The 15,162-nt window shown below is 38.2% G+C and overlaps 1 protein-coding gene across 12 annotated transcripts in view; it reads left to right on the top strand.

The window, feature by feature from the left end:
• The first annotated feature begins 3,924 nt into the window (after window positions 1-3,924).
• LOC117828812 (dnaJ homolog subfamily C member 13) overlaps window positions 3,925-15,162 on the top strand; it is a 42,482-nt gene continuing 31,244 nt past the window's right edge. For 3 of the 12 annotated variants that reach the window (XM_034706137.1, XM_034706142.1, XM_034706141.1), the window contains exons 1-2: window positions 3,931-4,106; window positions 8,827-8,907. In XM_034706137.1, the coding sequence (XP_034562028.1) occupies window positions 8,840-8,907 (68 nt within the window). In that variant the 5' untranslated portion in view covers window positions 3,931-4,106; window positions 8,827-8,839. Of the gene's footprint in view, window positions 4,107-4,200; window positions 4,478-8,826; window positions 8,908-15,162 lie in introns of those variants that run through there. The other 9 variants (XM_034706140.1, XM_034706136.1, XM_034706138.1 and 6 more) reach the window with 9 other exon arrangements.

Raw genomic sequence — 15,162 nt, 5'->3', positions numbered from 1 at the left:
TTCCAGTATGCATAGGCTTGGTAGATGTGGGATGTCTTACCCCACGACCAAAGTAACATTCTCATGAATTGCTGTCCACCATCCTTTGGACCTTAGGGCAGGACCACAGCATGTGAATCAGGGTGCCTGGGGCCCACCTCACATCTCCAGCATGTCGAGTCTTAATCCAACCCTGTGTAGTTTGAAACATGTTATTTTGTATGTAAAACATGATGTCAAAGCACGCAGCTCACCATGTCTGACTGTTTTATTTCTATATCAGTCACTTGAATTTCACAAATGTGCCAACTAGCTAACAGGTTATATGACTGAAGGGCTACTTAGATGCAACTGTTCAGTTGAAAGCTCCTCTGTACGCAATGGCACACTGGATTTGGTTCCATGTATAGTGCCCTACAATAGGTGGCAGCATAGAGTTACAAAAGAAGCACTGCTCAGGTCCGTTTGGCTCAACTTACATTGCACTTCCTGGTACCGTTTTCTCCATCTAGTGACTTACATAGCACTTCCTGTATATGTCTCTACTTGTATGTTTACATACATTTGTAGACTTATATAAAACTCATTACTATTCTACCCTATAATAAGTTATTTATTCATCAAATGAAATTACAGTAGCATATAGGCCTAGTTTTGTGCATACCATCAACTAATTAAAACTACTGACCTCCTTGAGTAACAAGCAAGGGAAAGGGTAAGTGGAGTGGTTATTAACCCAATGCTTCATAAAGATACTGAAAAATATATTTAGAGAATACAAAAATTCATGAAAAAAATTACTTTCTTTATCCTTAGATAACAGAAGAGATCTTCTCTGGTAACTGGATGAGATAAAAACTTAATTTTACATTGTACTGACTTAAAGTCTGTGAGATGTTTTATTTTCTACATACTAAGCGAGATTTAGCAACAGTTAGGGGTTAAATACTTCCTTTGTAAAGCTTTATTTGGTAAGGCAAAATGGTTGGTTCAACTTTGACTGCATTTCTTCTCAGTCACATAAACCCATTGCTAGTGTATCTAGTAATGCATGCTTTTGTAACACCTTTGTATTGTCTGCATTTAGCTTTCAACTGGCATCCATATTGTACTGTTTTTATTTTCACATCTTAACCACAATAACTATAAAAAGAACACAAATTCACATGCTCAACATGGCTGCCTCTCCATCATTTAAACTCATCTGACTCCATGTGAGCCAAATAAAGACTTCATAGAAGTTGTAGCACTGCCTCCTTATCCCCGACCTCTGAAGCCTGAAGGACATTACCAATCTATGTGAAGGAGGTTCCTGAGAAAAAATAGAAGGAAACTTTTTTTCCATCATGTCTCTCTTGCTGTAATCAAATTAGACTAACGGGCGGCACATGGTTGGTCACCAAATCAGATGCCTTATAACGTGACCAGTTTTGTCTGTCCTGCTCAAATTCACTGTGTAACATCAGTCAGTCAAAGAGGTCAAGATGTTTCCCCTTTACCTTCAATCCCGGTGAGTCACTTACAATTTAATGTGAATTATGATATCATGGGTTCAATGTGTTTTTATACAGTGATACAAGTCAAAGATAGATCCTTTCAGAATTTGTGAGCATCGTACACTGAATATTGTTGCTGCTGTTCTGTGGTCAGTTAGATTATGGTGGATACTTTTTATTATGTATGTCTATTTTGATGTCCGGTAGAAGCACAATAGTGTTGGTGTCATATTTGCATCAGATCCACTAATTACATAGCCAACTATTTTTCCAATGGAATTGTGTTCATCATAAATTTGTGCTTTCAATGGTCTTTGATCACTTTAAATATTGATGCATGCCTGCAGATGTAAGAGTGTATGTGTAACCAGTTGATTTTTGTCCTGGTCTCAGTCTTCATGAAGGACTGATGGTTATTTGCTTGGATTATACTGTCGAAAAATTCTGTAAATTGCTACAGAGGTATTACTGCATTGGAGTCCCTAGGGGGCACAATAACACTTGGTATCCTTAGGTGTATCGGTTACCTACTGATACCAACGAACCTTGAAGCAAAAATTGAAAAGGTTTACGTTTTTTTCACCTATTTTTTGCCAGTGCAAAGCAGAAATAAGCACAGAGTTGCAAGAGCAGGGGTGTCAAACCCATTGCAGTTCAGAAGCCACAAACAGCCCAATTTGATCTCAAGTGGGCCGGACCAGTAAAATCATAGCATAATAACCTATAGAGAAGGACAACTCAAAATGTTTCCCTTTGTTTTAGTGCAAAAAAAGTACAAGTAAATTCTGAAAATGTTCACATTACATGAATTATCTTATTAGAAAAACAGCTGTTGTATTTTTTGCCATGATGAGTCTCATAGTGGGGTCAAATATGATATTCTTTAAGTGCTTGAACCTGCTGCGATCACACCAAGCACACAGGTTTCCCATTCAGCTGACACAGTGTGTATTGTTAACAGCAAAAATACAGAGATTATAATAATGAAGAAGGTAAAGTTGATTATTTTGGACCCCTCAGCTCCAGCATGAACAGTTTGCTTGCTGGACAGTGTTGTATGCAGGGGCTGCAAATATTCTCCTGGAGCGCCGTTCAGGTGTGCTCCGTCAGCACTATGATTATATGTGACCACCAGAGGGCAAATCTGAAATGGCAGTTACTTTTATTGAAAATTTTCAGCAAATGTCTTCTCTGTCATTTTTTTGCACTTTGGGAAGTCGTCCACGGGCCGGATAGGAACCTCTGGTGGACCAGTTTTGGCCCGCGGGCCGCATGTTTGACACCCCTGAGAGTTTACTTTAATGAATCAATTATAGCATGGTGTCTTTGTACGTCGATAGTAAATATAAATATTAAATATAATTCTGGATTTGACAGTCTGGTGAATTGAAAAGAAAATCTGCTTCATCTATCTATCTGCATATAATAATGCATATCAAATTTTCCTTAAACTACCAAGATGGACAAGTGCAAGTTTTATGTTTGCATCAAACAATGTCCCTACATTTCATGCTGTACTGAGAAAATTGATGTATAAATTTATGTGTCGCTTAGCTGATTCAGAAAATGAAATTTTAAGGGAGCTCACTCAGCCCACATTAAGTTACACAAGGTATTTTTCTTGCTTTTGGAAACATTGGAACAAATGCCTTTTTATGCTGTAATCAAAATGAATGTGTAAACTGTTGTCATATGATCCTTTTATTTCTTGCTGGACGTGTATTTTACTTATTTTGGTCATTTATATCACTCTTGTGCTGATATGGACATGGACTATGGGTCTGAAATAAAGTATATCTATCTTCAATATATAGGCATATAATATTTTGTTATATTACATTATTATTGTAACTACAACTCATGGTAATATTACATACCCATATTTATTTTTATTTATTGCTTAATCTGTCATTACCAACCATAATCACTCCATGTCAACCTGTCACTACTTAAACCTTTTTAACACTGCCTGTAATTACTGCTATTTAATCTAAATTCCATTGTAACATTGTATATATCTAAATTGTATTCTAGCTTTATTTATCTATTTTTATTTTTACTTATCTTATTTTATTTTATTTTATTTTATTTTATTTTAATTTTGTTTTATTTTATTTGCTTATTGAAACTTCTTCTTGATTGTACATATGTCTGGGTTGCTGTAACAACTGAATTTCCCCCCCGGGGGATCAATAAAGAAATATCTTATCTTATCTTAATTGTTGAGTGTAAAATAAGGGCGACTGGAAACTGAAGATTCCCCCATTGTAGTTGGTCCGCATTAACCTCATAAAACAAACTGTCCTGAGGTCAGTGTTGACTGTATGCATCAATAGAAATATCGAGAAAAGATGAAGAAAATCTGATCTGGGGTCAGGTTCCTCCACAGATCCTCGTGCACACAAACCAATCAGCTGACAGCCGCATGACAGGCAGGCCTCGCGCGTGCGCAGTGGCACACTTTTGGTATCAGGAATATGGCAGCGTCCTGAGCCCTGTTTGGGGGAATCATACGCCTTTACTGAGCACCTTCAGCATCAGCCTGGGAACACTGAGAAGCACTGGTTGCATTCAGAGGAGGGTGGGGGGCAGAGGGACTGCTACGAATAACACCCGTTAGCGATTCTACAGGTAAATGCACGCGCCACCCACTGCCACTCTCTCCAAGCTAAAAAATCTTCTCCATGTTTGCTTGATTGAACCCCGCTGCTAATGCGACTAAGCTAGCTCTGCCACCAAGACCTGACTGATGATGTGCTAGTTAGCCGTTGGCTTGAGGCTAACTCAACAGTAGCCAGACACAGCCCCTAAATCTGCATATGACAAACAAACGCTGACAACAAAAGGTGTCTGAGTTGTTTGTTAATGCAGTTATGTGGAGCAGTAGCATCCACGCCGCAGCAGCAGTGCTGTCGTGCTTGTTTTTAGCCGTACATAGAACCGTGTAGGCCCGTTGCAATGAAGCAGTGGTTGGCTAGGTTGACTCTGAAGCTGAGGCTCAGGTAACGTTAATGCTGCTTGTCATGGATTTACTGGAGTTAGCACACATCCTTAAGTGGACTTACTAATTATCGTTAGCTTTTTTATGAATGTGCTTCGTTTGACTTGTATCCTCATATGTCTAGTCGCGTGCTAAACACCTTAAATGTACTTTATTTTGCATGCAAGTTTGGTTTATATTCTGTAGAAAACAGCACAAAGTTAAGAAATAATAACGTGTTGACTGTTAAATTGTTGTGAGGGTTGGTTGCTTCATTTCATTGGCTAACAGTGAAGGGACATTGCAACAGCTCTTCAGTGCAGTAAAATGCATCAGGGTGAAAACAGCATAATATGTCATTTTTTTAATGTAAACATATGTTGATTGGTTTTATACCTTTAACAAGACATGTAAAAATACACAAGAGCATGTAAAAACACACTCTCCTGTTAGAATATTTGTTGATATATGATAACACAAAAAGGATCATAATACTTCTAATAATAATTTAAAAAACACATTAAATAATGTGAATAAGTTGCAAAAGGGCAAAGATAATTTGAAATGAGTAGGATCAAAACCTTACATTTACATGTATGGATTAAAGAGTAATATTTAACTAATGTGCAGTAAAAATATACATACACACATTCAGATTTCACTCATACTCCTTACACTACAATAATTTCTTTAAATTATTATTATTATTAATAATAATAATAATACATTTTAATTATAAAAGCACTTTAAAAGATTATCTAAGACACTTTACAGAAAATAAATTATACAATAGATAAACAAAGAAAAGCAAAGCAAAAAACAAACAAACAAAAAATCAATCAATTATAGGTTAAAAACCTTTCGAAATAGGTGGGTTTTGAGTCTGAGTTCATGGGGGAGAGAGTTCCAGAGGATGGGGCAGCGACAGAGACAGCCCTGTCCCCCCAGGTTCGGTGCTTGGGTTCGGTGAGAGGGGGTGAGGAGGTTGGTATTGGGAGTGGAGGTTGCGGGTGGGATTGCATGGCTGCAGAAGGTCAGTGAGGTAGGAGGGAGCTAGATTATGGAGGGCTTTGTAGGTGAAGAGGAGGATCTACCTTAGCTTCAGAAGTCCAATGCTTCTTTAACGTCACTGCTTTTGACAAACTACAAAAAATGCCTCCCAGATATTTACCTACTCTGAGGCTCTCTCCCTTACTACGTAGATATGTTTTTTGGACAGCAATTGAACGCCTCACTTGAAACCACTAACTGAGTCATAGTACAATCATCTGGAAACAACACCAGGAGATGTATTATATTGGCACATTTAATGTGGGATCCTTAAGGTCTAGGTTTATTGGGGTCAGAAATTTCTGCTCTCTCTGGCTTGTCTTACTTCACATTTATTGTGCTATCTCTTCAGGTCTGATGGTGCATTCAATATAATTGTAACAGGAGATGTAAAATATGCTCATGGCTGTAAAATGGCGCATGATCGTTTAACCCTTGTACCCACACACATGCTGAAACAGTTTCCATTCACTGTGGTTTAAAAGAAAACAGGTGATCCATTCTTAAACAGCTGGAAGTAGAAAACAGACTTCAAGTGTAGTAGCCTGTGCGATTGATGGTCTGTCAAGTTGTTTAGTAGTCCCATCTAGAGCTTGGTACAATACTGTTTTCATGCCTCTCTGTTGAAGCACGTGCCTTCTATGGGATTATACTCTTTACTGTATAGTGGCAACAGCTGTTTTAGCAAAGGCCGAAAGCTGTGTTTGTTAAAGTTCCAGAAAGTTGTGTGACCTGTCTGGAACAAGTTATCCTGTTAACAGTGTGCTTTACTTTGGGTTCTGTTTATTTGCTTCGCTGTCTTCCTCTTTATCCTTTCTTTTTTCTTTCTGCTTAACTCGGTCAAGATTTGTCCATCATGAATAATTTGCTATTGATCTGCACACAGGCATAATGGTGGGGAGTTGCAATCACATGACCCAATCCTGGAGCCTGCCTTGCCCTTTTTTTTTTTTTTTTTTACACTCCTCACAGCAATACAATAAAAAGTGCACTACCCTCTGCAGCAGCAGCAAAGAGCACACTGTGCATTGCTTGCTGCTAACATCTCCTATTGTGCATTCCATCGGCCCCCTGCTTTGGATTACATTCATTATGCAGCTCTGTGAATGAGTGTTTGAGAAAAAAAAACAGTTGATGCAAAACTTGGCTCTGACTGTTCCTTGCACCTTTGTTTCTGCAGTGCACTGCACACATGCATCACTTATGGAGATGCCGATCTTGCTTACTCTAAAGGTCCTTGTGTCACAATGAGGAATCTGAACGCAGCCTCCATTCTGCCCTCTTATGAGCCACAAAGGGTTGTCTCTTTTGTTGAACTTTGATTCCTTTTTTTTGTTCCTTGCTTCAGCTGCACCCTGACAAGCAGAGGAAGGAAAACAGGAGTCAGATTTTTCCAGGATCCTGGCAGAGTGCTGACACAGGTTCCCCTTGTCACTGCAGCCGCCAGCAATTTACTGCACTGACAATCGGAGAGGCAGCTATTCCACTCTGTTTGCTTTATTCTGGCTCCTCTGTGATGCCTTCATCATTTCTGTGTTTGAAACAATCTGTCACAGATTATAGACAAAGCTTGCCAGTGCTTTGTGTTTATTTTGGAAAGGAAACAAAAAGATGGAACCTAAATGATGTGTTGTCCAAGATTGAGAGCGTCTAACAGTCTTATGAGGAAATTGCAATCAAGAGAAACACTTGAGACACAAGCCTAACCCCTTTCTGTGTTTAACGATGGAGAGGCTTTGCACCAGACTTTGTTGACACATGCTCAGCTGGCCTGGTGTCGTGTTGTCGTTTTGTCTGTAAATCAGACTGGAATTTTTTGCTGAGCAGGTTGCATGTCAGTGATTCCTTGAGTTTCCCTTTTTTTTATAAAGATGCTCTGATGCTGTTTTTCCATCCTGATGATGAAAAGGAAGGAAAAATAACAACTGTATACGAATCACTGTGGATAGCTCTGTACCATGATAAAAGCTGTAATTGTTTACTAATAAATACAGAAAATGAATGCCTCATAACGTTAAAAAACTTGCATTCTAAAACAGTGGGATGTGTAAACCTCATGGCACTATAGCATGAAAACAGAATTTGTTATATTAATACAGTCTTACAAATACTAACATTTTGTCTCTAATGTGTCCCAATATATCCTTACACCTCCAATGTTTCTTTAGATTAGATTAGATTAGATTAGATATACTTTATTGATCCCCAATGGGTGAAATTGTTTTGTTCCAGCAGCTTACCAAACAGGACAGGGGAATACAACAATTGTACTTCAATAAATGTACTTACATATTAAGAAAAAAAAATAATAATAATGATAAAGGTAAAAAAGAAAAAAAATAAAGTAGGATAAAATGAAATAGAATAAAATAAAAAAAGAATAAAATAAAATAGAATACAATAAAATAAAATAAAATAAATAGAATGGAATAAAATAGAATAAAATAAGATAAAATAAAATAGATAAAAATAATATAGAATAAAATAAAATAAAATAATATAGAATATAATAAAATATAATAAAATGAATTAAAATGTAATAAAATATAATATAATATAATATAATATATGTATAATGTAATATAATAAAATAAGAGAATAAAATAGAATATAGCATTCATTCATATATATATATATATATATATACATATATATATATATATATATATATATATATACACACTTCTATCTTACAAATAGATAGTAAGATAATTTATTGCACAGATCAAATTGCACCAGGTTATTATTACACAGTATGAAACACAGTGCGATTCCTGATCCCGCATTGAAGGTGGAATCTAAGCTATTCCCCACAATGGTGTCAGTATCAGATCAATCACAACATGTGAAATGCATGCGTGAAGAAGTGTATGAGGATATCAAAGAAGAGCGTTTTTTATTTATCTAAGTCAGCTGCCCCGATGCTGCGGCTCCTAGCTGAGTAATGACAGTGAAGAATCAGTCCGCCTCGGAGCCAGGGAGCACTCTCTGCTGCTGGATAATCACAGTTTGCTCAGAATCATGCTGCAGTTAAAGGCAGTCTTTATCTGTAAGATGTAAAATACTGAATGACTGTGTGAAGTGTGTGTGGACGTATATCGGAATGCATGTTCCACTTGACGTTGTGCTGCGTTTAAAGGCGCAGTCATGTGCTGACATTGAAATCTGTTGGCCTTGCTCTCACTGTAATATAACACTGTAATTCAAATTTAGCTCAAATGAAGATCTTAGAGTCATTTTTTCAAAGCTTCTGTTGAAACTGTAGAAGTGCAGGCTTGCCTTTTGATCCTCATCATAATAACATCTCTTTCTGTGTTTTAGGTCCAGTGAAAAGATGAACGTCCTCAAAGACAACAAAGACCTGGCCTGTTTTTACACCACCAAACACTCCTGGAGGGGAAAGTAAGAGCCACAGCTTCTTTTTTGAAACTCTACTGATAGGATTTCAGGGCTTATGGATGTGTTATAATCCTTTTTGAATCAGTTCAACATGAGATATTGACCAAATCTCTTCCTCACATCTCCTATTTTACAAGAAGTGTCTGCTTCAACTGAGTTTGTCCCTTTATCTCAGCCAGGGATTGGAGGTCTGTAGATGTGTTACCCTAGAGCTAACCTGTCTTATGAAATGTAACCCAAAGACACAGATACTGGTTGAACTTGTCTGAAGCTAGACTGACATTCATGCACTGTATGGAAATAAGATCATAAAAATGTGTTCAACCTAAGGTTGCAGATATAAAAGGAAGTTCCAACCTATTTTACTTGATCAGTATTGTTATATAGATTAAACTGCTGCACACTGATTTGCAAAATACATGCTTTAAATTACATGTGCATGTGTGTAGATGCTCAGGGGCTCAAAGGACGGACAGTCCCAGTGTTTGCAGAGAGAGCAGGGATCAGATTACCAATACCTGCTTTCTAAATGTCTTTGTCCCATTAAGGCTCTCTGCCATTGACTCAGGAAACTTGAGCCAGGCTGCAGAGCATTAGCCATCATCAGAGCTTCATCCTGCTAATGCTTCCCGAAGCGTCTGTCAGAGCAGAGTGTCGATGCATGTGTGTGGTGGACACTGGAGAACGATGCAGAAGAACACAGCGATGCATGTCACCTGACCTGTGTCCGGGACCCTCTTCCTGGTCTTTGTTGAACATGGGTGGTTTTAATGAAAACTTTAATTTACTGTTTTTAATATGTCAAGGAAATTGAGCTCTTCCCAAGAAAGGGAGAGAGAAACATAGAGCAGAGGACCATGGGAGCAGGCAGCTAACCAGGAAATTAAAATTCCACTTTATTTGGTGCCTGTGTGATGTAATTCTGTGAGCGTCTGCGTAAATGGAGATGTGAGTGTGAGTGCTAGGAACAGATATTAACTTTTGACAGCAGTCTCATATGAACGCCTCTGTAACTGCCTGAAATGAGAACAGAGAGAACCTGAGAGAAAGAGAAAGCAAAGGGTACTTTGAAGCTGCTTGCTCTCAATTGTACGATTCAAACTTTGTTTATCTGATTCATAAAGTAAACAAACCTGTTACCTAAAACTAATCTGAATCAGGTCTTCTTGATGGGTTTTATCCAGCATGGCCTTACACAGGGCTTCCACCAGATCCGTGTCTGGTCCGTCTCCGATCCGCTGCAGTCCAGCTCCATGCGCTCTCGTCCATCAACACTCACTGGTTTCATTTTCATAACGCAGCACGGAGCAGGACCGCCAGACAGCGGGAGTCATGTGACCAAGGTCTTCTCGCAGTAATCACTGAATCAAGGGTTATCCGACTCCTATCCTCATCCATGTTGTCTTTATCAGCCTCTGAAAACCTCTGACCTGTTGATTCCAGGTCTGCCTCCGCTCATCATGACAGTTTGTTGTTGTGGTTAAGTGAAATACGATCTGGCGATAACACAGAGTGTTTTATTCTGAAAGTCTTGCATATCTGATCCGTGGTGTTCCGGCCTGCTGGATCGGAGACGCAGCTGGAACGCAATGGAGAGGATCCAGTGGAAGTTAACACATTGACTAGAATCGAAACCTATCAGATTCGGTGCCGTGACAGATCTGAGATGGACTGGACTCGGATCTGGTGGAATTTGTCCGTTAGACTGCTTTAGGTAGCTTGAGGATCGACTCGGAGAAAGGGGAATGTTGGTCAATTTTCTACATAATGTCTCACATCTATTGGAGGAAGTTGTGCAGTGTGGAAAACAAAGTTGTGGAGGGTTCACTGTGTGTCTCTGGGGTGCAACTTTGTGTAGCTGTGAAATATGTTGCATTCAAGAAAAAAGCACCATTACTTAATGTTGTTGATGGCTTACAAGGATGCCATGCTATTTCAGCTTAGGGTTTGTTTTGTAAACTACATTTCCAACAGTGAAAAGAACATCCAAACAATATAGAAGATGTTTATGGGATCATACATTCACAGTGTTTTGTCTGACTGATAGTCAGCTGACTATAAGGCTAAGAAATGTAGCTTCTTGCGGGCAGCGTCTCCACGTACATTTAGGTACTATAATCTCAACTCAACTCATTTTTATTTATATAGCACCTTTCATACATTCAAGCATGCAGCCTAAAGTGCTTCACAACAGAACAGAGACAGAAAACAACAATATTTAAAAGTGGAAAGGAAAGGGATGTAAAAATACTTCAGAATAAAATCATGACGATCAAATCAGAAAAGTATCAGAAAAGATAAAACAAAATACAAATGAAATAAAATCAGATAAATACATTTAAAATGAAATATAATATAATAAGATGGAATAAAATAAAATAAATAAAAATAGGATTATACAATGGTAATAATGCAGTCCAGACCTAAAAGGAAATGACCCTGCTTTAAAAGCCAGATTAAAAAGGCAAATCTTTAGTTTACTTTTAAAAACAACCAGAGATCTTGCCGTCTTAAAGCTGCTGTTGGCAGGAATGGTGTAAAAAATGTTACTTTTTTTCTGCTGGGTTTGGAGAAAAGGTCATAATACCCATCAGTACTCATCGGTAAGTTGAGTAATTTGAGACTATTGTGAAATCTCTGCGTTTTCCAATGCCTTTGTATCAAGCAATGTTATTATTCCCCTTGTTCTCGTTATGACGGACCAATCACAGCTGATCTCCAATCCTCTGTCCTGATTGGTTAAGGGGCGGCCCCTACTACGTTCTCCGATTGGTTACGAGTCCGGCACTATCATGACTGCACACGCCGATCTGTGTTGGGGGGCTAAGAGGAAATCTGGTCGGGAGGGATACTTTTGACATTTGAAGTCCCTCTCTCTGAACAGATGTTTACTCTGTGACTACCAACAGCAGCTTTAATGTCCAGAGGCAGAGAGTTCCATAGTTATGTTCTATAGAAAAGGAAAGCTGTCTAGCCTGCGCTTGTGAGGGACAAGCTCCTTAGACAGAAGAACTCCTCTTATTAAGTAAAAAAAACACTCACTTAAAAGTATTTTGTCTCAATTTCCTTCATCAGTCGACTCCTTTGGACATCCGTATAAACTGTGACCAAGTTCCCCCTTGAAACAGAACTGTGCACCGATGAGCCGAGCACAGCTCTTCACTGTGAATACAGAGCATGTTCCCAAAAGTCGACTTTAATTAGACTCATCTGTGATTAGTGTGCCCCTGAAGCTATATCTAAAAAGCACTTGTGAGTACGTTAGACAGTATTCAGAGTCACTAGAAGAGCCAACTTCTCCAAGAACTCACCAGCCCATGCAGAGGACATTGAAGCCTTTAAGTGTGGATATGAAAGACTGCTTAACTCTGATTTGAATGCATGTAGAAGAATCATACGTCAGCTTTAGTCGTTAGTTTAACATGAATGCTCAAATGTATTTTTGTCACATCTTTGATAATTGGAGCATATAACACAGACATAAAGATAATCAGTCATGTGCAGAGGACCATGAGGACGTCTTGTTGATTTGTTGTATCAGATTCTATGGTGACATAATCACATTTGTCAAACTCACAGGATGTCTGAGAGCCTGAAATGACAGCAGACTTCAGCTGCTGTGGTGTTGCTTTATGATTTAACTGCATGTCCCTCCATCTCTTCATCTCTCTCTCTCTCTCCTCTGTGCTCATGATCATGTTCAATTCAAGTCTTGTGACTCCTGCTCATTGAGAACATTTGATTTGTGTCTGCATGTGTCCTAATGAGGGGCGTTTTCAGAGCTCCTCTCCAAATGAGGTGGAATCTTTTCAAGATCACTGTGTCAATGAAAGGCTGTGATTTTCAAGCACAGCATTTCTCTGCAAATAACCTCTCCTTTGAATCCTCTTTAAATCTCCAATACGTCCCTGCACTGTGTAATAACTGGGTCCCGTTTGCTGCAGATGCTCAAGCCTTTCCTTGTGATAATCATATCAATGTTTTCAGTCTATTCACTTCTTCCCATCATTGTGCATTGTTCTCACATTCAACTCTCCTTTCATCATTTCTTGCATCTCTGAAATCTAGTGTGTGTGCAGTCTTGTGTTGAGGATTATGCCGTGTTTTCATGGCTTTCTATGTAGCCAAATAAATCTTGAGCTCGGAGCCTTTGCTGCAGATTTTTGTTTGAGGGAGAAAGGCAGTTGTTTAAGAGGGTTTAGTCAGACACAGGATGTTGCTTAATGTGATACATTATGAAACCCTGGAAGTGGAAGGAAAAGCTCAAACAGACACATTGTACAGTAAGACTGACTAATACTGCATATTTCTTACATAAAACTACATCTGTAGTGCAAAACACCTCTACAGCTGTTTATTGTGTGTCAACTTTTCCCAATATGTTTTCTTTTTAGAACATTTTGCTCTTTTAGATCATTTTTTGAACATGCAAAAGATTTTTTCAAAAAAGGAAGTAACTTTGATTCGTGTGAAAGCTCTCCTCCTATATGATAAATGCAATAAGCAGACATGAACTTCGCCATGATGGCTTCAGCAGGAGTATCACTTGTTTGCTTGCTTGATTTCCATATGGAAATTCATACCACAGCTCAGCATGAGTCACAAAATGACCCGCAGTAATGCCAATTACGTAATTCATTGTACTGGGACAAACACATGCAAAACACATGTAAAGTTATTTATATTACTATGGTCGTATCATGTCCTTACATTTTTAACAATACCATATTCAGGTTCTCCCACTCACATACAGATGACACCTAATTTGATCAGTGTATAGCTCCTACATCTATACATGAAGCCCAGGCTCCTCCATTTCTATATATATGTTTTAATAACTATCATTTGAGTGTGGAGTGGGCTAATAATGGGACTTCATGCATTTCTGTTTGTGCAGTTAATGACATTCTCCAGTAAGGGAATCAGTGTTTCCGGTTATAGTTCAGAGGAATGTTTGCCATAATGTTCATCATGCTGTAACACATGCCTTCATTGTGTTCAAAGAAAACCTCTCATTCTAATAGATCTTTACATTTAGAGTATTATGTAAAGTATGTAGTTTTGTAGTTATGTCTTCTTGTGATCAGTTCCTGTTTTTAATTATTATATGCACTGATTTTCTGACTGTCTACTACTAGGGATGCATGATATTGAATTTTGGCTGATATAATCACCCTCTTTTTTTGTCTTGGTATAGAACAGAGTGTCTCTCCTGTGCTAAAATTGGCCACAGACAATAAAACAAGCAACATTTGATCCGACCATGAATGATAAATCTATTTCCTAATATACACTTTCACCTTTTGGTCGCTGGTTGCTGCTGTATTTCTCAGTATTGTTGAGTGACTGAAGCAGACTGGTGCGGATGATTTCTTCATTCTTACTTTTCCGGGCTGTTTAGGATGACAGTTCTTTTTTTTAATTTTTTTTTAATTTTTATTTTTTTTTAAAGTTATATTTTTGGCCTTTTTGCCTTTATTGTATAGGACAGCTGAAGAGTGACAGGAAATGTGGGGAGTAGAGAGCGGGGGAAGACATGCAGGAAATGGTCGACCGGCCGGGAATCGAACCGGCGACCCCTGCGACGAGGACTGTAGCCTCTATATGTGGGGCGCTTAGACCGCTAGGCCACCAGCGCCTCAGTTCTTTTTTATATATACTTTATTGTGTCAATATTGTTCATACATAAGATACATTTTTACAGGTTCAAATCTTTTTAACACAATGTTTTGTTGGAACTTTTGTGACCCTTCACCCATACAAAATCAGAAAATAAATTATATAAGAAATAAAAAATAAAATAAAAAAGAAGGGTATATAATAATAACTAAGATTCAAAAATACATAAATAACTAACAAATACATAACATTACATGTATTCATATCCTGTCCTTGCTTTGAAAGAATCCCATCTTTTTTCAAACAACTTTTCATTTTTACTTTTTTACTTTTTCCATTGAGTAAAAGTTCTCTACTTTTTCTAACAACTTGTATGTATACCTTTTGGAGATTCCATTTTTTTTTTCCAGTTTCTTGTTATTTGTTGGAGTGTTCTTATTCTCAATATCCAACAGGATGACAGTTCTTGAGATGCAGCATTCGATTGGTAGTGTTAAAGCAGTGATGTTTTGCTCTTTCTTGCATCACCTGTGCTTTTAAAGCATTGCAAACCTACTTCGCAATCTGTTTCTGACACTGCAAGATCCTTCCACACAGCCAGCATGTTGAAGCTGGTTGTTGGCACATTGGTAAGCGTGC

This window comes from Notolabrus celidotus, chromosome 17, assembly GCF_009762535.1.
Source record: "Notolabrus celidotus isolate fNotCel1 chromosome 17, fNotCel1.pri, whole genome shotgun sequence".
Lineage (NCBI taxonomy): Eukaryota > Metazoa > Chordata > Actinopteri > Labriformes > Labridae > Notolabrus > Notolabrus celidotus.
This window is presented reverse-complemented; position numbering and strand designations above follow the sequence as displayed.